This window comes from Nilaparvata lugens, chromosome 10, assembly GCF_014356525.2.
Source record: "Nilaparvata lugens isolate BPH chromosome 10, ASM1435652v1, whole genome shotgun sequence".
Lineage (NCBI taxonomy): Eukaryota > Metazoa > Arthropoda > Insecta > Hemiptera > Delphacidae > Nilaparvata > Nilaparvata lugens.
This window is the reverse complement of record NC_052513.1, coordinates 7,355,539-7,379,740: the sequence shown is the minus strand read 5'-3', so window position 1 is coordinate 7,379,740 and position 24,202 is coordinate 7,355,539. Positions and strand designations below refer to the sequence as shown.

Sequence of the window (24,202 nt, the reverse complement as noted above, 5' to 3'; positions counted from 1 at the left end):
CTTCAAAAGTGTTTTTTCAAAATTCAAGTTTACATATATTTTGTTTATTTGACTATGTATTGTAATGATGTCTAGTGCAATGGATCTATCAAGACCTAGCAAATCATGATATAAATCAATCAATCAATCTTAATTTCTCCCTCTTCTACCATCTATCAAACTTCTACCTCACTCTCCCTTATCACCTGTCTCTCTATATCTCTCCCTTTTTCTCTAAGGCATACTCTTCCTCTCTCTTAGAATATCCCCTATTCTAATATCGCTTGACGAAAGATGTAGCATGCCTTCACATGTAAAGGGGTGAACGCCTGCCTGAACAGCCACGAAACACAAGAAGTTGTTTGATCGATAAGCGGTGGTCCTTTCAGCTGGTCGACACTCTCTCGCTCCTCTACTACTGGACAGTTTGCTAAATCAGGTACAAGCTGTGAGCAGGATCCCAACACGGCGGATTGACAGCCTCAAATTAACATCGCACTGTTCTTGCAGCTCCGGCGACCCAGGCAAGTTGTCCAAAATTAATTCCCCTATTGATTCTGTGCAACCCCAAAGCATGTCTAAATCGTTTCTTGTTGCATTGTCGCTTGTTTCTTCAACCTTACAGGCCGAAATTTGAATCCACCTTTATATTATTCACAATGTTTCAATTATCATAAGAAGGCCTCGTGTGATCATGATTCATATTTCATCTTCAATTACTTCTATTTATTCATTCAAAAGGTAAGACAAAAATCATTGGAATTCCAGCATTGGAAAATATTAGATCAAAGACACGTTAAGATCAACCACTCTTCCTTTTTCGAATTTTGATAGATTGATACTTTTCATGATTGAGTTTTCTGGATGCAAATTCCTCCATTATGTCATTCAATGAATGTATCTTCTTAGCTTATCCTTTTTTAGTGATCGCGAAAAGTTAGTGGTCGTTTTTATTGTGAGTGCTTGAGAAATTATTTCTTTTGATTTTTTAGTTTACTTAGTATACTCTCTATGGAGTCTGAAATTATCTTTCATCAAGCATCGAAACCATATAACATACATTGGTGAGGCACAGTGTATTCTTATTAGAAAAAATCTTCAAAATAACACGATTCGCTAGTAATTGATGGCCTTGTTTTCTGTGGAGAAAAGTCTCAATGAGCTGTCATGAAATGTCATTAATGATATAAATGAAAAGTTATATAAATGAAGTATGTGACGCTTACCATTATTTTCCCCATCTGATATCCCTATAAAAATGTCGTATCTGATTTTTAATTTGTAGTTTTCTTCCCTGTTTCCTTCTTCTTCAGGAGAATAATATGCACCATTTATGAAAACGTTGAAGTAGAAAATGTCTCCTCACAGTTAGGAGTGAAGACTGCAGCACGGAGTAAAAGCATATCAACATAAACAAGGGTTCCCTCTTATGTGACTGCACTCTCTTTAAGTAAGTCTGAGATCCAATTCCGTTCTGTGTGGATTGGGTCTGATATTGTCAGTACAGCATGGCAAAACGATCGCTACTCCTATCAAACAGTGAGTAGATTTCCTTTTCTAAAATTTTGATAAATAATGTAGGCTATAAAATCAATCCATTTATATTCTTCTATTTTCAAGTTACTTCTATTTAATTTTACTTTTATTTATATTATTCTTTCATTTCATCATTTATGCGTCTACTGTGTATTTTTGTGGTTTTGTGCAGATGAGTGGTGGTCGTGAGGATGTGGGTGGTCCGCGAGTGGTGATCGTGCGTGAGCCGGACGACGACAGCGAATCGTCTGTAGAGGAGGGAAGCTCTGAGGAGGAGTCAGAGGTGCCAGGTCTCGCCCCCCACAACCCTGATGCTGCCCAGGACTACTGGCACATACAGAAGCTCATCAAGTACATGAAGGTTGGTGGACTTGACAAAAAATATTCTCTCATGGTAAGAGACTCAGCAAAAGTGGGCACATCTAGTATCTCATCAAGTACATGAAGGTTCGTGATCCTGCCAAAAAAATATTCTCGTATGGTAAGAAATTCATGCCCAAATGCACCATCTCGGTTTGAACTGAAATAAATCAGCTATTCGTTCAAACCCGAAATAAAACACATCGTAATTAATGCAACCGTACCCACATGAAGTGATAAATTAGCATTAGCATTAAATCATAGAGAAGAGATACTATAATGTTATCTTTCTTCTATGGTTTAAACTAAGATAAATCTATTCGTTTAAACCTGAAATAAAACACATCATAATAAATGCAACCTTACCCACATGTTGTCATAGATTAGCTTTAAACGTAAATAGTGCTTATGACCCTTGGAAAACTAGAGTGCAGCAGCAGTCACTAAGGTAATGCACATGAAGTATTAGTACTCGTAGTATAAGGCCCGGTTGCACAAAAGCCTGTTACATTTTGATCATGCTTAAATCCCACGAGAACCAATCAGAGAAGGTTTTTCTGAGAAAAGCTTTTCTCCGATTTTGCTTTCGTGACATTTAACCGGTATTAAAAGTTAACAGACTTTTGTGCAACCAGATGTAAAAGTATAATAAATATCGGTTATTATAGGCTATTGCTGCCACGTTATTAATGGGGTGTCTTTAGACCACCTTCAGAGAGTTTAGTGTGAGGGTTTCCAGACTTCAGTGTATTATTGTTGTGATATTGATTATGGTCTATTGAAATATCATTCATTACTCTCCAAAGGAGAATTTGAATTCATTAACTCTTGTCTGAATAAAGTTTTATTCAAAGTTAAACTCATAACAATGAATGAAAATTTTGAAAAGTTCTGAGTTCTGATCATAAGAAATCATTAAAATAATAATAAAGCTCATTTATTGATTTCTAAATATTTTATTGTAATTAGAATAATATCAGTCCAATTTGAAAAATGAGATAGGAAAATTCAGTAGGTACTTTGCTGCTTTGATTCTCGATTCTTTGGTTAGAAAATGGGGGGAAGCATGTATTGCTCCACCATTATTGATGGAGAAGAAACTGTTTTGTGCCTCCCAAAGTAGTTGTCACTAACTTCTGATTTATTTATAATAATACAGTAGATCTATTCCATTAATTAATTTCTGGTAGTAATGGAATGATGTCATAAGAGATAAGAAAGTAAAGAAGTTATAAAATGTGTTGTTCATAGAGATTGTTCCTGAAGAGGAAAGTACATTCTAGTGCTGAAGCCATGGAAAGAATAGTTGTTTTGATTCATCCAAGGAAAATAATAATCATTGAATAACCTTTCCACTGGTGAATGTAAATAACGGTGAAAACAAAAAACACGGATTTCAGTGGCTTTAATCCGCTCGAACAAATCAGCTCAGTTGATCATTCACACATGTCAGGCTGTTGTAAATCGTTAATGAGATGGAAAATATTCCCATGCAAATTAAAATCTGACATCGAATTGGAAATTCCGCTTTCACTGATTCTATTTGATCACGTCCTGTTCACTGATGAGCAGATGCGAATGAAAGCGAATCTGCGTGAAAGGGGAGAAAAAGTCAAAGAAAGATAGCGATAAATTTCACCAATTAGGTTAAATTGTGCGGAACAGTGATGGAAAATCAACTGGAAAACATTTCCTCTGTCATTTCATTACAAATATGCTCGTCTTTCTTTCCAGCCAGTTTGATTACTGTCTTCCACCATTCTCTCAGGCATTCTTACCATGTGTTTGATATTATAATGTAGAGAGGAAATATGTAGTAGGAAGGACATATTCATAATCTTCATTTCTATTTCTACGTATACTTGGAAAATGTATTAGAAGGTATGGAATCGAGTTGAAAGAGGAAACATTCTCTTGAAATCTTTAAACTATATCAGCTGTATTATAGAAAAATAATAGCCAGTATAAATCGAAAAAAATATGAAGGCACTTAATGATATATCATAGACAGGGGACTTGCTTGAAATATGAATTTATTTCTCTCAACAGTGAACTTTGAACGGCAATTTATTAAAGAATCAATTCAATCAGAATTATGATATTTATAATAACATTTTCTAGAAGTTAAATGCTCAATATTCTCAGCAGCTTAAACATAATTTCCTTTATTGAATTATTCATCCTTGTGAGTATTAGTACAATCTCATGAGTCTTGAGTTACTTGAGGACTCACGAGCCATGAGGTACTTACAAACTCATAAGCTATGGCAATTCAATCTTACCTCTTATTCCCAAAATTGCATAGTCCACTCAAAAATATGTCAGACAATAATTTGGTTGAACTTAATAACATTGAAACATTTTGAAATGTTATTCTTCAAGTAAATTATATGTAATTTACTGAATATATCCTAACTTTTGTGAATTGAAATAACGGTAATATGTAATTTCTTCTTAGAATCAATATGGAATTATATAGCCTACTATTATTAATTCACTCACTTTATCGCAATGATACAGTATTAATGCCAATTGGTGTAATAAATCTATAATAATGTATGTTCGCGTAATAAATGTATATGCAGTATAATTTATTTATCAGCAATGCTGAATATCTTATCATATTATAATATGGTACCCAATATCAATGCATTGCATGCATATGCAACAGTTCAGTACACCGATAATTGTATACCTATATGCAAATTTGATCCATAAATTGATATACATTGTTTGGTCATTTAAGCACTGGAAAATAAGCATAGGATATCAGCACTATAAGAGTATAATGCAACTAAATTTTGATAAAAATATAAGTCCAATGTACTATTGACATTGTGAAAATAGTGATCATTTTCAATAATAATTGAGCTCAGTTACTAATACTGATTCGTGAAATTTCAAATCTAACACTACACAACATGAAGAAAATACGATATGACAGATGAGAAATTAGTCCATGTTGCTACACAATCATCAGTCTCCATTAAATTCTGGAGTTTACTAGATCTTGTAAATTTATTATCACCAGTAATTATTGTGAATCTTAATCTCTCTAGTTAGCCCTAGTGCTCACTAGTTCTAGAAAAATCTATAACTCACTACAACTTAGATCTAGTATTCCTAGTAGTTGTTATCTTCCTGATACCGAAAATAGTCTATAGCAACCGAAATTTTATTCTTTATTTTCTAATAAAGTGATGACTAGAATTTAAAGCCTTTTATCATAGATTTCAGTTATGAATTTGAAATGTTACCACAGTTTACCGCAGTTGAAATTAATCTTTGAGAAGGGAAGGAAATAATCCTCCGAATATTTAAATCAATAAATTGAATATATAGTTCAATATATTAACCAAAATATTCCATTTATTTAATTTCCAACCCCTTCTAAGTAGCAACATTTATAATTGAATGATATGACAGCTCAACAATTCAAGATTTACCCCATTCATTACTTGTCATTGATGATTGTTAGGCATATTCAATAATCAACAATAAGATTGTAATCATGTTTGCAATTTAATATACATAATAGATCAAATAAATAGAATTTCCAAAAAATAAACAAAATTTAAATCAAGTAATTACAAATTTATTTATTATCCTGTCCCATTTATTTTTACGAAGTAGTTGCCTGTGAATTTCCATAAATTAATATTGGTTGTTTCGTAAATACCTGGTGTATTGAAGTGAGGAGGCCTCCGTACACTTTATTCAAATTTTTCACTTATTAATTTTTCACTGCACAAGAAGTTCTTGAAGTATCCTTTTTACGGCGAATTTAGATCTTTTCTGGAAATATTGGTTTCCTTGTGATGAGTTGGTCAGCAAGGATTCAGCTTCCATGGCCATAACTAAGACATCCTGTGATACTACGAGTCTACGAGTCTACGAGTCTATGAGTCTATGACCGCTAAATAATAGAGAAACGAAAAGAATATATATAAATACTGTAATACTAAAGGAGAGATCAATAATACAGAATTTGCTCTTCTTAACAAAATCAACAATACACAAGATCTTTAATAAATTCATCAATAATAGTTTAAAGATAAATAATTCAAGATACTCGAAGTGAAGCTTCCAAAAGAGATTTTTAAAAAGAAAAATTATAACTTGAATAAGGCTTTACAATTTATTTAATTATTTATTTATTTATTTGACCAGCGTGACAAAGATAATTTGATATTTATTTATTTATTAATTTAATTTTACTATTATATAAACTTGCATAGAAATATTTCCAACATTTTGAATTACGAGAATTAGAGCTGAAAAACAAATTTAAGGAGAGCTGGGATTAATTATAATCTGATCAGACTTGACTTATAAAACAATAAGTAAAGTATATAAATAAATAATGCTTTACCTGTACAGCGGAAATTGTAGAAATTACTATGGATACATATGTGATGAATGAGGTTTTCAACAAATATAAATAAATTGCCATAACTTAGGCCAGCTAGAATAAATACTCAATTAAATTTTCGGACATGATTACTTTTCTTTTTTTTTTTAATAACAAACAAGAAAATTTACATATTTAAAAAGGAAATAAAAAAAAATAAAGAAAATAATAATAATATCACAACTTGTGATGTATGAAATCTGTCTCTGATCAACTACATATTGTAATAAATAGAAAAATTTAGCATAAGCTAAATAAAAATGGAATCAAAGGAAAAAGTTAAATTTACAACCTCCACTCACGAAATTCAGAGACAGAATGGATCATCGAGCGTTGAAGACGGGGTAGCAAACAAGACAGTGACGTAAGCAAAACGGAATTATCAAAATTAGACAAAGAAACTAGAGAGAAAGAGCAATGCAAACTCAAAGCTACCAACAAGGACAGAAAAAGGGAGAAAGAAAATAGCAAAAAAGAACTGGAGAGAACAAGAAAGTAGATTATTCGAAGGGTACAGCTCGATCCCATAAGTGCATCTTTGTCTCACTGAGAAAAACAAGCTGATAATACAATCGAATTTAGAACCGAAATAACAGAAAAACAAGATAAAAATAATCATGTCCAAAATTGTTACAAATTTATATTCGAAATTCAGATAGGTATGTTCGATTATAATCACAAATCGCTCTCTTTCAATGCTAACAGGCTGGTAACCAGACGGCTACAGTTGTGGCATTGGCTTGCTTGAAAGATCACGAACTCAGCTCAGAAAGCATTCAGACAGCAATCAAAGAGATTGGGGGACTGGAAGTGCTCATAAATCTATTGGAAACCAACGATTTCAAATGTAAGGTTGGTATAACTTACTCCCTTCTCTAACATGTATTTCTATTGAACCCTTTTAGCTTCTACTTCAAGTTATGCTCCTGATTACCTTACATCAACTCAACCATTAAGGATAATCTGAAGATATTTTGTAATGAAATATTGTCACTGGAAAATAGGCAAGAATAAAGCATTTTGAGAGCATTGCGAAATATAATAGTGATATAGCATATTGTTGATCACATTTTTTCTTCCGCTACTCATTCAATAGGAAATTCAGGTATCCCATACCCTTATCCTTCAAGTATTAACCTTCTTTCCATCAAGGAAAGAATTTCAATTTTGGATTTGCTGTGTGCTGTAATAAATTTGATCTATACTGTTGTGAGTCGGAACAGGCAAGAGCCTAATCCTTGATGGAAAGAAGTATTAACCTTACCCGTAAATTAATCGATTAGTGTAATTGATAAATGCAGCTACATAGGATCAATTAATTCAGGTATCCCATACCCTTATCTTTCAACAGGTATCCTTACCCTTACCAGGACCCTATAGCCTTCAGCTATCAGCACTGTCACTGAAATTCGAACTTGGAAAAATACTCATATTTTAGGAGCTCGAACTCCAATAATGAATCTTGAGCTCTCTTATTTTTTCAATGAAGCTTCATAGTAGCCGCTCCATCAGAAGCGCTCATAGAAACAACACTAAACATCGTAACAACACATAGAATCGTGCTCATAGGAACAATAACTTACTGAATAGGTAACTACTGTATTACCAGAAATTACTACAATGTCACATATTACTTGAATCTGTTCTCTATTGAACATTACCAGAGCCTAGCACTATGTGAGATGGATACAATATTCTCAGATGTACTTAAACTCTGATTTTCAATTTTTTTCATCTTTCACCCACCCTGCTTTCCCCCCTGGAGCTGATACTCCTCATCTCTTCATCTTTGTCAAGTCACTCACTGATTTCTAAATTATATTTATCCATTCACGTATTTTAATAGGGCTACCAGTAGTTCTTTGTAATTATATTCTTTTAAATTGCAGATGGGAGCTTTGTCGGTGCTCAGTGCTGTATCTGAGAACTTTGAGATTCGACGTCACATGACCGATCTGGGTTGTGTGCCGTTGCTCGTGAATCTGCTGAATGATCCTTCCAGAGCACTGCAAGCAGTATCCGCCACAACTTTGTCAAATGTTGCCAAAATAAAGAAGGCTCGCAAAATTGTGAGGAAATGCAACGGGCTTCCGCAGCTGGTGAGCTCATCAATGACAATAATCGATTAACTATTAGAACTAATCACCAATAATATTGATACTACTAATGTTACATAACTATCCAAACCACTGATAACTACCAACTGCCAACTTGAAAAATTCTGCATGTTGATACTAACAATAAGAAGTAACAATTTTTCCGACAGCTTTATAAGAATATTGAATGGATACGGTATTGAACATTAAGCCTCAAAAACGTATTCTTGGTAGAATCAAACTTAAAACATCGTTCTTGATATTCACTAGAAAAATAACAAATATAAACTTGATGTTTAAGGACTATCATGATCAAATCCGGAAGTTTTTACAATCATGAGACAATTATGTGAAATTGTAGCACATTTCCTACTTTCTTTATTGCTATTTATATTTCAATTATTCGACCATAAGCACAATCAGAAACTCATTAACTGATTCTCCAGGTTGATCTCCTAGATGTGAGACAGTCCTTGCTGCAAACAAATATCAACCAATTGGAGCCGGATGAGCAGAAAATAATAGAAGTGGTGAGAGGCAGTGCAAAAGCAATTTGGTCTCTATCTAAATCCACCAGAAACAAGGAGGAGCTACGCAAAGCGGGTTGTGTGAAACTGCTTGCTAGACTTCTGCATTCGGTTCATGAAGATGTTGTAGTTTATGCTATGGGAACTATTCAAAGGTGTGCTTCTCAGGTGAGAGAAATTATTCTATACTGAATTACTTGGTCTATTGGGAGTTGAATATTCAAACTTTCTTTCCAGATTCCAAATAATAATAATAATATCGTGTGACCTGGCTGGCTCAGGTCTGGTGTCAGAGTTTTCAGGTCGCACCTGATCAAATTCAGGACCTCTGACATGACCTAACGTCTGTTTTTGGGCAGCTGGGACTGACGATTTAACGTGTCCATCTGAAACACGGGAGTGGTCCAAGAAAAATATCTTGCCCGGGTTGAGATTAGAACCCGGGCCTCTGGATTATAAAGCCAGCACCTAATCCACTTGACTACGGTCACTCCTGATTCCAAATCTCTCAATATTCATACATGTCATAGTGATTATGCACTGAATTGAGTGGTAGTAGCCTCATTTCTGATACCAGTCATAAATGAGATTTCGATAGTAAGCGTCATATGTAGCTTTGTCACCGTGGCTTTGAAACAGCATATAAGCAAGGTGTGGTTCGCGGGGTAATATTCCTTCTTTTTACAAAAACATACGCTCCAGAGTTCCTAGATCCCTAGATGGAGGAAACTCCCTACACACAGAGATCCTTCATGAATGAGAGAGTTGCAACGTATCACCAACAATGGAAAGAGCATGTTGAACGATTGTTAGCTGTTAGGCTGTGTTGTGCTGTAGTGAGGTCCACGTTATAATGACAGTGGATAAAGATAGAAGAATAGCTTTGCCGATTCTCTGCATTAAATTAATTATATTACTACACTGTGAAAAAAACATTATTGGCATCGTTGTGGACCTATAAAAGGATAGTACCACCGGCTTTGTCGAATGATAGACTAGGATAGCAAAACCAAAGTTGATCAAATACTGTCATTATAACGTGGACCTCACTATAGAGACATAACTAAAAAAAACTCCTTGTATATCTTTTCGGATGCAACACGTTGATTTTGAGAAGACACAAAAAAGCATTTGTTGTTCATGGTAAGATAAATTTTCAAAAATGTTCGATGTTCTTGAACGTTTAGTATTGTAGTATAGTGATCTTTTGACGATAAGCAAAGCTACAGGACCCGGACTGTCGAGAACCATATTACAATACTTTTTCAATTTGAAGCAGTCATACTGATTCATTCAGAACTTTTAGTAGAGTGTGCAGTATCAAGTAGTGTGTGAATTTATTTCCCGTATAATAATTTATCAATCTGATATTAATCGAAAATAATTTTTTCAAATGTTTCTGAGAAAACTATTTTATAATTAACAGAAAAAATATTTCAGAGCAATTATCAACTCGCAATCCAAACCGAGGGAATGATCGGTGATATGGTGAGATATTTATCAAACAGCAATCCTGACCTGAAGCGACATTGCGCTTCTGCAATATTCAAGGTAAGTTGACAAATTAATTGGTCTTCAAAGACTTACTACTTTTTATTCGAAACTCATTTACATGATTACTATCATAAAAATTCAAAAAAATATTCAAATGTTGATGTAATTGCAATTAAAATATTCAGAAATTTGATTATTTGGATACCTTTAAGTTGACTCATAAAATTCATTAACCAGAAAATAGTGTAATTTTTTTTTCTTTGCCTCTGCCAGGCTTCAGCCTATTTCTACTCTTCCTATTTCTTACTTATATTGCTGAAAATTAATATATTGAAATTATCAACATACAGGCTCATAAATAAAATTCTGTAATAAGTAAGTAGGTAGGCTAGAAGCCCTACCGTACTTGAGGTTTCTTAGATTGACGCTCTTATTTGTATTGACAGTCTTAGATTTATTATGTAACTTAAAAGTAGCTTAGGCTGCTCAGAACTTTACACTAGTCCACTCAATTTTCTCATCCATTTATCGTTCTGTATTCTAAGATACCTTGTCTATTATAATTAAATTAAATTTTCTTATTGAAAATGTATTATTGTAATGAAAATAATGACAGATGTAATAGTTACAATAGGTACTCAGAGTTTACAGTAATCTATTGGCATGCTAAAACATTTCACACCGGTATAAATTCAAATCTCAAACATAAAATCTCATTTTCTATCACCAGTGTGCAGAGGATCCAAAAACGAGGGAACTAGTGAGACAGCATGGTGGCCTGGACCCTCTGGTAGCCATATTGAGAGATGAGGGAGTGAGACAGAATAAGCCTCTCCTAGCTGCTGTTACAGGGGCCATATGGAAGTGCTCAATCTCAATCGAAAATGTGCGAAGATTGGATGATCTGAATACAGTAAATACTCTTGTTCAGCTCTTGAACGATGAAGATGAAGAGGTAAGAGAATTTGTGAAAAAGTACAATATAGCTTTTATTCACAATGTACAATATTCTATTTTTCATGTTTGTTGAGTCTAGTTTCTCATCCATTCGTTATTCTCAATAATTAATGGATATTTCCTTCACTTAAGTAAAAATTGGCACTTCTTCAACGACTTTAAGGTGCGTACAGATATACGCGCCGCAAACAAGAGCAATTCACTTTTAATCAGCTGATGCCAAGCTTCTTATATCTGTATCTTCCGGTTTCTGTAAAAATACAGATATAGTCAGCTGATTAAAAGTGAATTGCTCATGTTCGCGAGTCCAAAAAAGTGGTTTTTGGGTATTGGTCTGTGTGTGTGTGTGTGTGTATGTGTGTGTGTGTGTGTGTGTGTGTGTGTGTGTGTGTGTGTGTGTGTGTGTGTGTGTGTGTGTGTGTGTGTGTGTGTGTGTGTGTACACGATATCTCATCTCCCAATCAACGGAATGACTTGAAATTTGGAACTTAAGGTCCTTACACTATAAGGATCCGACACGAACAATTTCAATCGAATGCAATTCAAGATGGCGGCTAAAATGGCGAAAATGTTGTCAAAAATATGGTTTTTCGCGATTTTCTCGAAAAAGGCTCCAACGATTTTGATCAAATTTATACCTAAAATAGTCATTGATAAGCTATATCAACTGCCACAAGTCCCATATTTGTAAAAATTTGAGGAGCACCCCCCCATCTATGCAAAGTTTCATTTTAGATTTCCAATTATCAGGTATCAGATATAATTTAAATGAAAAATCTCGAATGGAAAAGATTGAGCATGAAAATCTCTTCAATTAATGTTCAGTAGCATTTTCACCTAAAATTGAAAATAAGCTTGAAATTTGAGAAAATGTGATTATTCAATTGCAAACTGTTGGCAATTGTTGATTCTATTAAATCATTCACTATGAAGAGATAGCAAATCTCGGGTGTATCCAGCGTTATTGTCCTGTCACCAGCTGGCTCAGATCTTTGAATAGTAAACTAGTATGCGCGGGAACACTAGCGTCAGGTGATCAATTTTCATAACGGCAAGGAAAGTTGTGTGAGTGCTCCACACCAGATTTTTATATTATAGTTCATTTAAAACAACCTCCGATGGAAGGATATGCGGAGCAGAGGAGAGTAGGGTAGGGATACAGCGACGTTGCCGTACTGAGGCGGACAGCGTGCTGTAGTCTAGTGAGTGTTAACAGCTTATGATAGGCATAGGTAGTATCCTCTCTGAAAGCACTGTTTCGATTATGTAACTTAAAAGTAGCTTAGGCTGCTCAGAACTTTACACTAGTCCACTCAAATTTCTCAGTCATTTATCGTTCTGTATTCTAAGATACCTTGTCTATTATAATTAAATTAAATTTTCTTATTGAAAATGTATTATTGTAATGAAAATAATGACAGATGTAATAGTTACAATAGGTACTCAGAGTTTACAGTAATCTATTGGCATGCTAAAACATTTCACACCGGTATAAATTCAAATCTCAAACATAAAATCTCATTTTCTATCACCAGTGTGCAGAGGATCCAAAAACGAGGGAACTAGTGAGACAGCATGGTGGCCTGGACCCTCTGGTAGCCATATTGAGAGATGAGGGAGTGAGACAGAATAAGCCTCTCCTAGCTGCTGTTACAGGGGCCATATGGAAGTGCTCAATCTCAATCGAAAATGTGCGAAGATTGGATGATCTGAATACAGTCAATACTCTTGTTCAGCTCTTGAACGATGAAGATGAGGAGGTGAGAGAATTTGTAATAAAAAATTACATTTTACGGTATCAATAGAATTGATTTTCAATGCATAATATTCAATTTTCAAGATAAACTGTATCAATGTTAGCCTATCATCCATTTTTTATTCACATTAATGAATATTTCCTTCACATTGGTAATTATTGTCACTTCTCCAACGACCCTGATACATTTGAAATTCTTGTTCACAGTATGTGAAACCATGGAGAAATGGTAGCATAATATTATGCTATCTTTCCTCTATGGTGAAACCTACTTGAGAGACAATATGACCAAAATTACTAATTGAGATTTTTTCCTCCCAATCCTGACAATTTATAACAATTTCATAAACTTAAATCCTAATCCAGTCTAGGATCAAGAGTATTTGTAGATCAAATGTAAATTGATCTTTAATAAAATAATAACCTATTGTATCTTCAACAAACAATTTTTTATTTAAAAGAAGCTATAATGACTCTACCACTCATCAAGACCATCTATGCTATGATTATCAATTTTTCAATTTATCCACTCTATATCAATGATACTTTTATCCATTATACCGTTTTGATACTTTTTCCCATTTTGGGTATTGTCTCTTTTCATTGAATGTTGCTTATTTCCTCATCATACATACATTTATTGACCAAAAGTAGTGAGGTATATGTTTCAACTCGGATTTTCTTTTGTCTGTCTGTCTGTATGTAACGCAATTACGGCCAAACGCGTTGATAGAATTCTATGAGATTTGGCTTGAGATTAAATTTGAATTTAAAAAATGAAAAACATTTTGGAAAACAGGTGTTGACAAACGTTGTGGGCGCTCTAGCAGGGTGCGCTCGGCTGGGGCACAACCGAGAGGTCATCCAACAGGCGGGGGGCATTGCTCTGTTGGTACAACTGCTCAGCCACACCAACCAGGCTCTGCTCGAGAATGTCACCAGGTACAATACAGACCAATAGTGGCCAATAATATAATAGTATAATATGTAGGCCTATAGAGTGTCCAACATCAGCCTTCTTTTCTGTTGGCCGCATTGGTAGCATTTTCCTTAAGCTAAGTTAGAGCAATAGATAGGTTACTACTTAATTCAAGTACTATGTGTGGTATGTTAAAGCTCAAGCAAATAGATAAATTGAAATTGAAATATGTTCTAGCATATTCTCCATTCAATAATCCATGTTTCAAATAAAATAAAAATAGAAAGGTACCACCAATTCTATGACAATAAAATATGTATTTCATATCGCTCACTTCCTCCAAACGTATGTGCTAGCGACGATACTTGTTTGCACTGACTCTCCATATAATACCCGATTACCCGATGCTAAGATTCCCGAAACAAGTCGTGTCTCAGAGGAAATGAAAAGGATACTAGTACCGTAGCCTAATTTGTGTGAAATTATAAAATAAAAATAGACTGCCAACTCATTTGATATTATACATTTAAAACAGATTTTTACCGGTTTTCAGTTTATGAGACGTATTATATAGTATTGGATATTTTTTTGAATAATGCCGTAGGCTACATGATGAAGATATAATATGGTTCACACTTTGGATGAATAATAAAATGTAAAATTTGATTAAATAAAGTATTAAACTCTTATAGTGTTGACTGTAATTAAAATAATATGATTGATGGTATTAATTTAACGTATTTGTTCAACTGTATGAATCATTTCTGTATGATTATTGAATGAAATTAATATTCTATTCTATGGTGACTTGTGTTGCAAAAGGGTGCTGGGCGAGAGTGCGCACAACGCAGACTGCATGGCCGAGATGGAGCGACTGGACGCCGTGCGCCTCATCTGGTCGCTGCTCAAGAACCCATCCACCAAGGTGCAGGCCAATGCCGCCTGGGCCCTCGTGCCCTGCATACAAAACTCGAAGGTATCCATTCTTAACTCAAATTCAAGTTAACTCATAACAAAACACACAATGAAAATCCGGAATACAAAACCAATACAATTAAAATACAATAATTGTTCGAGGCTAAAGCTTCTAGCTCTACAGCCCAGGGTGGACTTTGCTGGCTTCATCCATGACATCCTCCAAGCCTCTGTGTCTTCAATCAATGTCCTTCATCCTCTAAAACCCATCCGTATTGAATCATCTCTGATCGCATCCTCTCATCGTATTCTCGGTATGCCCCTTTTCTTGTCGAATGAGGCTTCTCTTCAAGCACTATTTTGGGCACTCTGTTATCATTCATCCTGTGAATCAAAAGACAAATAAAAAGAAATAGAAAAATTGGTAGGGTGTGCTGAATAGAATGAAAGGAGGAAAATTACCTAGCCAACTATGGATTCCCAGGTAATAGGCAGTTAGAGGGAATGAAAGTAAGGACTAAAGGATGAAGAGGAGTGAGAAGGGAAGAATGAGAAAGGGAGAGAAGAAAAAGAGAGAAAAAAAACAAGAAAAAATATTGTAAGACTAGTACAATTATGACTGAATTACATTTCTTCTAAGGTTTTCATTCCAACTTGAACTATTGGTAAAAATAACTGAGCTTTAAGATTCACTCTTTGTTCACTTCAACAATAGTCCTTCCACAATTTACTTGTTAATACTAATCTATTTTACTATCCATGACGAACGGTTAGTAATAATCCGTCTTCTGAACTATTTTTAACGACATACTACAGTCTGATTTTCCGAAACAAAGTTTTCAACAGAGTGTTGAAAATGGATTTGAATAATCCGAAAGCGCTCCACAGTTAGTACCAGTTTTAATAACTAATATTCAAAAATTAGTCTGTAGTGTCGTTACAATAGCTCAAAAAACGGATTACTTGTTGAGTCTGGACGCGTTTCAGGGCACTGGGTCTCATCTTCAGCAGAGGCAGTACCTTCATACTTACTATACTTACTCATACTATGGAGTAGGTACTCCATGAATATTACCGATTTAAAATTTCAATGCGTAATTGAATATTAAGGTATAATATTGAGTCTTAATTATCAAGGTAAAATGAATATATTCTCTCACTTTCAGAAGTACTATCTTCAGCAGGCAAGGATTACCTTGATACTCAGTTATTACGTTAATACTCCATAAATTACTAATTTTTTAATGTAGAAGCATAATTTATTGAGTACCCTATTAAGGTATTAAGGTTTAATTGAGTATTAATTAAAGAGGTGGAATGAATATCTATTCCTTACTTTGAGAAGTAGCCTATGGGACTCAGCACCTTGAAACACATCCACAATTTCCAAATGATGTGAGTATTATCATAGAGAAACAATATAGCATAAGTAGATATCCCATGGTATAGGGCGTTTATGTCGCAACTTTTTCTGTTATCTCAAGCCGATTACTGATGATTATTGTCGAATTTCACTGTTTTGTTGTGGTGAGAGTGTATGAACGACACAATATGAGAGACTACCAGTGTCACACAGCTTCACGGGAAATAATTACATGAACTACCGGCTTGAGATAAAAGTAAGAGTTGCGACATAAACGCCCTATACCATGGGATATCTACTTATGCTATTGTTTCTCTATGGTATTATGTAGGTGCTGTTTTATAAGAATAAAACAACTTGAGAAAATCGTTTTTCATTTAATCACTAATAAATAATAATCAGATTAATTAGATTATTATTGAATTGAACAGGAGTCAGGTGAAATGGTGCGTAGCCTAGTGGGTGGATTGGAGCTGATAGTGAGCCTGCTGCAGTCGGAAGACACCAAAGTGCTGGCCTGCGTTTGTGCCGCTCTCTCCAAAGTCGCCCAGGACAAAGAGAACTTGGCGGTCATCACCGATCACGGAGTCGTTCCCATGCTGGCAAGGCTGGTTCTAACGGTAGTATTAACACACAAGCTGATTACATTATCTATTTGAATTTTCATCAATGAAATAATTCAAACCATTCTATTAATGGAGGCAACAGGTAGAAACTTACTTTGCCTCCTTTACACAGTTTATTTCAATAAAATATGTAGATCGTATTCTGTTGATTCTTTTTTTCATTCTATGAATAAAATAAATAAAAGAGCTGGATGAGAATAATACAAATTTGATATTAATTCTATTGAAATAGGAATGAAAACTCTTGTACAGGAATATGTCTACCGCTTTGTGCTCTACTGTTTGTTTCCCCTTTGTTCAGTTCAAAAAACGAATCTATAGGTAGTTTAATGATGCATTTTCAGCAGGTTGTATTATAATTCTAATCAATCTCATGTAGAGCTCAGACTATGCTTCTTATGACATAATCTATGAAGCTATAAAAAATTTGAAATGAATTCAGTTACAGAATAACCAGTGCCGTATTCTATATAGTATTTAGGAATTTCAATATATAAGTTTGGGGAAACCTTTCTACAGTAACATGAATATATGTATTCATAAGTTGAATACAAAAATATTTTTAAATCCAAGTTTCTGGAGAAATTACCTTTTTCTCATAGCAGGGTAGAAGAAATGAGTTTGAAGTTCGAGTGATTTGAACCCCATTTTAAACTTGAGAGTTTTCTGGGCTCTGATGAAAAAACTCATGAATAGGAAAGTTGTGCTCCTTTATTATATTGATTATTCTTATTTCAAACCGTAACATAGACTTTTTATAACCTAGGGTAGGCTACTGTAAATATTTAATGATGATAATCTCTTTTGTAAAAGATTTCAGGTTGTTAAATACATTAATATTTAAGACAGTATTGTAAAATATTATTATCTATTAACCATAATAACTTAATTAGTTGGATTTCATCACTGATTATTGATGAAAAATCACAGTATTCATCTTGTGACAGTAACATAGTACAATAATGATAATACATTCTTCTTAGTAAACTGTCTTCTGAAATCATCATCTTTGTAGATTTTGAGAAATTACTTGTATACTAGACTAGTATCACTTCAACTTATTTACATTGAATTTCCAGACTTCATTTTGTCATAAAGTAAGCTCACAGAATGTCTCGAAAGTAATAAATAAGAATTTGAGAATTACCTCATATTTTGATGGACAAAAATATATATTTTAAAAGTATATATTTTTGTCCATCAAAATATGAGGTAATTCTCAAATTCTTATTTATTACGGTGCCATGTTAATAGCTCATGTTTTCAAAAATGTTAGATAGAAGGGTGTCATCCAAAACTATTTTCTAAGAGGTTTAACTGATACAAAGGGAGTTCAACTGATAATAATATTCACTGGATAGATCTTATTGAAAATATATTTTGTTTTTGAATTTGAAATCTATGATAAATATATTATACCGTACATTGAAGTGTGAATTTTTCAATAGGCAAACATAAATGATCAAGAACTGGGACCAAATTGTGAATCCTAGTTAGTTAAGATCAAGCTCTTAAAAGCTCAATGCTATGATCAAGAATGAATTCTGGAAATCTCTGTACTGTTGATATTCTGAACATTATTCTGTATCTGTATGTTTGGAATGGTACACATAGACATTAGAACAACCATGAACACTATAATAAGGTCACTTTTCTAATAGGCCTACTGCAATATTAACACTCATACAATAGCGGCAGCAATATATTACACTATACATACATTCAAACCCACTGTCATCAAATGATACACTTTCAATCCACACAAACTCCATCAATGAGTTCACATAAGCATGCATGACACAACAAATCATCCACCATGAAATTAATCATACTAAAGACATGTCATTGATTAATCATACAATAATTAAATCAACAGATTGAATAATTAACATAGGTACCGTATTACAAAAGCGGTCTATACTCTGTCTTTACTATTCTCAATTTTAAACAATGTAAAACTGTGATACATAATACATTCTAATAATTGCTTACCGTAGCCTACCGTACTCTTCTCTTAACTGGTTTTGTGATTTCAATTTGGCTCACAAGTCAATATGACTCTCTTGCCATAAGTCTCTTACAATAAATTTGCTTACAAAAATATTATTCTTGTGAAGTGATATCTATGAATTTCAATTGATAAATCAATATTCTATCTCTATTCAAAGAAAATGTTTCAATTTTAAAATGTATAACCTTGTATTGTATAAATGCTATGCAAACTATATTGATTTTCCTTTTAAATCGTTCCTTATACTCAAACTCTAATAGCCCTAATGTCCTTTCTTACACGAATGAAAACTGTTCATCACTTAACATCTGACAATATAAGTACCGTACCGTATTATTGAGATATCTAATTGCTCAATTGTATCATATGACATAGTTTTTCTGCTTGAATTTATAGTGATAAAGCATGTATCATTTGTAGTTTGCATTGTTTCCTAGTTTTCCAGTAGAAGAGAAGCGGAAACTAAATCCGGGAAAGTGAAGCTTGATCAAGCAACGATTGAGGTGAAGGCATTCTCAATTAACAACAGAATCACAAAAAATATCAGTTGTGTCGTCCCATTATCATAGTTGCTTCGATTTCACTGCTTCTAGATTTTAGAGCCACAAACACCGTAAAAATGAACGAATCGTATCAGATAATAAAAGAAATAGTGAATTCTTCATTATTTTAAAGCCTAAACTATTTTTATTTCGCCAGATATTTGTTCTAGTACGGGCAGTTTGTCACATTCTGTGAATTTTTTATTCAAATAATAGACTATACTATACCTTATTAATTTAATGAGGGAGAAAAATTATCGCATGGTCGACAGAATTTTTCACATACCGTAAGGTAGGCTATTTATTTTTATTTTGTTCATCAATGCTCGAATTCTTTCTTTCCAACTGATCATTGCTTGTCACAAATATTGAAAAAATCCTTGCCTACTGTAGTTTTTTCTTACTGAATGAAAATAAATGAAGATGAATTTCATCTACAGTATTTGTCATTGAAACTACATTTTGATTGAAATTAGGCCTAGGCCTATATATTATATTTCTATGCATGTGTTTTATTTTTTTGATAATATCGTAATCCTAATTTTTGTACTTTCCTAGTTAACAACGAATTTGTCACATAATCATTATTTATGTTTGGAGTGGATGCATGGATTCATACAGCAAACAAACAACTTTTATTTCTAGTGCATGTACTTTAGATTATTAAATTTATTATAATTATTACATTTATTTAAATAATAATGTTTAATGATTGTACTCTATCTTATTTATGTAATGTTTTCAATTTGTATTCATCTATGTATTTTACTTATAATGTTTTCATTTATTACCGTATATATTTCAGATATGTTTTATTGTTCTGAGTCCTCACTGCAAAGAGATGCCATGCGCATAATAATAATAATTATTATTATATTATTTATTATTAATACTATAATTATTAATATTATTATTATTGTACTTAGAGTTTATTTCAATTATTGATTTCTTATAGAAAATTCGATTTTTTTTCTCTTGAAATATCTTTATAGTTCATTGAAAATCTATATAAGTCCGTAAAAGTATAGGTATTACTAAATAAATAAAATTACTTGAACTGGTTGATGAATGTATTCAAATTATACTAAATTATTGTGTCTTTCAATGTCTTAGCAAAATCTATCGAATGCTATAAAGACCTTCCATGAAATAATTTCCTTATTTCATTGTTCAATTTTTGATACTATAATTTTCTGAAAAAAGTTTATAAAACCCTATTTCCTCCAATAAAAAAGTTACCTAAAAATGTTTTCCAAAAGTTCATGCCTTATCCTAAATGAATGTGAGAAATTGAAGAAGTTTTTTTAAAATAAAAATTCGATTGAGACGAGTGTTTTTTTTATTTCAACACTTTCTTGAGAAAGCTTAGGAAGAATTAATGATATTCTATCAGCAACTAATAGAGAATGTCGTGTTTTTTCACATAACCATTCATGGAAAATTGTCATTTGTTTTTCATATGAATAATCGTGAAATATCAGTAGTCCTACTCTAAAAATATATATAGTGTATTCAGATATATAGTATTCATATATAAGCAACAACAGTGACAAGATCTCTAGAGCTCTTTCAGTACAATAGCTTAGGTACTTATCTTAACAAAGACCCATTTTTAAAAATATTTCAATAGTACTACTTTCATGATTTAGTTCGTTATTTCTTTATTGTGGTTTTCTGTTAAATGATATTATTGAAATTGATTCAAGTTTATCTTATTGATTGGTATGTGAATAATTTCGAACGAATTCATTTATTCATTCATCCATTTACACAAGCTTAGAATGATTACAATAATGACAATAGACAAACGACAATAAACATGATTAAAAGAGAATTTTTCTTCTCTCCTTATTAGGCTATTTCAGAGATTCAATGGTTATGGTTGAAATAGCTTCTAGTATAATCGTTTTTCTTGTACCTTGGAATAGTAGATTAAATTCCGATTGCATTGATAGAAATATGACATACTGAAAGTCAATCTACTCCAACAGTAATCAATTTGTAATTGTAATTGAATTGATAAGAAGATGGCACACTAGAAGTCCATATCTATTTCAATAGTAATCAATTTGATTCTAATTGAATTGCTAGAAAGATGACATACGGTACCTACTCAAGATTAGAAAAAAACTTATGAAGTGATAAACAACCTATTTTTGGAAAATTTCTATCAAATTTTGGGAGAGCGACAGTTTTGGGCTTTAATCCTGTTGTTCCTTTCCCAATCATTCATAATGAGTTAAGAGTGATATTGAATATATGAATGTAAAAAGAAATAAATAAACAATTAAATACTGAGAGAGTCCATCTACTTCAATAGTAATCAATTTTATTCTAATTGAATTGCTAGGAAGATGACAAACTGAGATTTCATCTACGTCAATAGTAAACAATATGATTGTAATTGAATTGATAGGAGGATGACATACTGAGAGAGCATCTGGCGTCGGCCATTGCCAACTGTTGCAAGTGGAGCAACAACTGCCACGAGTTCGGGAGACTGGGCGCAGTGACCCCTCTGGTCGGGTACATGTCCTCCAAGGACAAGAAGGTGCACCGCACCACCGCACTAGCTCTCTGCCAACTCTCACAGGACCCCTCCAACTGCATCAATCTGCATCAGAGTGGTGTTGTGCCCGTGAGTTTATTCATTAACTACTATCAGGTAACCCGTGCTACGCAAGGGTCTAATTAAAACTGAAAATTACAAATTTCACTGGAAAATTACAAATTATAATGATACAAAAATAATTTAACCTCAAATACAGCAGCGAAGAAAACTTGACAAACTGAAAATTCATAGTGTAAATTTTGTTCATAGTTTAGACGTAAGGGTCAAATTAAAAACTTGACAAACAGAAAATCAATAGTGTAAATTTTGCTCATAGTGTAAACTTGTCAACCTACGTAACCTACTTCTATTACACGTAACTAATTTCAGTAACCTACGTCACTGAAATCTTCAAGAATTTAAAATGAGCCTAACCATTCAAAATTTCTAGCTAATCAGTCCAGTAGTTCAGACCTGATGATGCATCGTTCGTGAGTTTCCTATCCCGTACGTGTATAGTCCAACTCTTTCCTGTATCATATTATAAATTATTCTATCTCATTTCTTTACAATAATTCATAATGAGCATTACCACAGAAGAAGGAAACACTGTAAGGTAGTTCATCACTCTGTGGTATAGTAATTACATTTGGGGCATTCGCAGGGGTCAACCAAGTCGCAGTGCAATGACAAGGCCTCGCCCTGGGGGAACCGCCTTCATGATCACGGTAACCCCCACGCCAGGTAAGTATAAGGTAGACTTCCCATTCTTCTCCATATGGTAGAGAAAAATGAGGAGAGAGAATATTTCATCATTCGTTTATGGTACTATACCGTTGCAATAATATTATTACCATATGAGAGTCGATCTTTTCTCATTTAAATTATTTCATAGGTATTATTAGTTTATAGGTAATTGGAGGATCTTACATGCAGTTAACATTAGTGCATAAGAGTTATCCTGCATTATGCTATTGATCAGGCAAAAATGTTAATAAAACAGTAGGTAGGCTACTTCTTATTAGATACCTACCGTACTTAAATACAACGTATTTCGACAACTAGCTAGCAATTTTGCTCATATCCACAAAACATTCACTATGAAGCACGGTATTTAGAAGATCTAAATACCGTGCTATAAAGTGAGCAATACGGTAACTATAGACTACATATTGTGAGTGCGGTATAACTATAAAGGCTTTAATGATGTGGGAAAAATGTTCCTTTGGTATTCTATATTACTGATATTACGATATCACTGTACATTTAAAATTTAATTTTTTAGAGTAGTTACCATAATTTTTATTATTTTATGTCACAACTCATATGCCTAATCAACAACCATTAAAAATAGTGGAGAACATTATAGAGGGACATATTGCAGTCAAACTTCATATAGGCTTTTTTATTGTTGGTCTGAGAGTTTTCAACCTTTTTTAAAGTTGTTACGCTCCGTTGTAACGAAGTACGCTCCACTTTGTGAGATTTTTTATTGTTACATGCTAAATAATTTTGATTTTACAAACTTCTTTGTTACAGTACTTGCTTGAAACAATTGGATCACCAGATGAAGTGTTACAAGAAGCTTCAGCAGGATGTCTCAGTAATATCCGAAAACTTGCTCTAGAATCTGGAAGAGAGCAATAATTATTATAAATAAAAAATTAGATAATTCACGTTATAAAATTATCGTTGAAGGTTTATGTTTTTGTTGAAAAATATTGTATTATCAATTATTATTGATAAGATCATTGTTTGTTACTTTATATCAATAGAATTTATCAAAAATTAGAATTAAAATTGTTCTGTTGATTAATGAAATTGTCTGGAGAATATGGATTTTGAATCTTAAAATGTTCCTGCCTTTGTGTTTTTAACAGTTCTCATGCAGACTTTACACTATATTATTATAATCAATTTGATGTCACATTGAAATATTCAATGTATAACACTCTCATGCATTATAAAATGATGGATGATGATCTAGGAATAATTATACTACCAAACATTACATTACTAAAATTAACAACTAGGCGACCGTAATACCACAGCATACCACTAGACTGTGATACCACAGCAATAATAATTTTGTTAAAAATTTATTTAAATTTCTACTACGACTGAGTAAATACTATAAAATAATTGTTTCACCATAAAGT

The 24,202-nt window shown here is 33.2% G+C and overlaps 1 protein-coding gene, 1 long non-coding RNA gene and 1 pseudogene across 4 annotated transcripts; 1 reads left to right on the top strand and 2 right to left on the bottom strand.

The window, feature by feature from the left end:
* Positions 1-64: 64 nt before the first annotated feature.
* Positions 65-23,977, top strand: LOC111044910 (armadillo repeat-containing protein gudu). Of its 3 annotated transcripts, XM_039436202.1 has the most exons (13): positions 65-503; positions 1,688-1,876; positions 6,992-7,138; positions 8,176-8,385; positions 8,829-9,077; positions 10,350-10,460; positions 11,134-11,358; positions 13,916-14,058; positions 14,858-15,011; positions 16,745-16,933; positions 19,388-19,453; positions 21,909-22,130; positions 23,583-23,977. In XM_039436202.1, the coding sequence occupies exons 2-13, from the start codon at positions 1,688-1,690 to the stop codon at positions 23,688-23,690; spliced, it is 2,013 nt and encodes a 670-aa protein (XP_039292136.1). In that variant the 5' UTR covers positions 65-503; the 3' UTR covers positions 23,691-23,977. The 3 variants fall into 3 exon arrangements, with proteins under 3 accessions (XP_039292136.1, XP_039292137.1, XP_039292138.1); XM_039436203.1 differs by lacking the exon at positions 19,388-19,453 and having other exon boundaries at positions 368-503; positions 23,583-23,864; XM_039436204.1 differs by lacking the exons at positions 65-503; positions 19,388-19,453 and having other exon boundaries at positions 6,992-7,133; positions 23,583-23,864.
* Positions 5,555-6,916, bottom strand: LOC120353252. The gene is made up of 2 exons (XR_005572248.1): positions 6,248-6,916; positions 5,555-5,791 (listed from the first exon to the last, which is right to left on the bottom strand). It is a non-coding gene; the product is annotated as an uncharacterized LOC120353252 (long non-coding RNA).
* On the bottom strand, positions 22,643-22,795 carry LOC120353443 (annotated as a pseudogene).
* Positions 23,978-24,202: the final 225 nt, after the last annotated feature.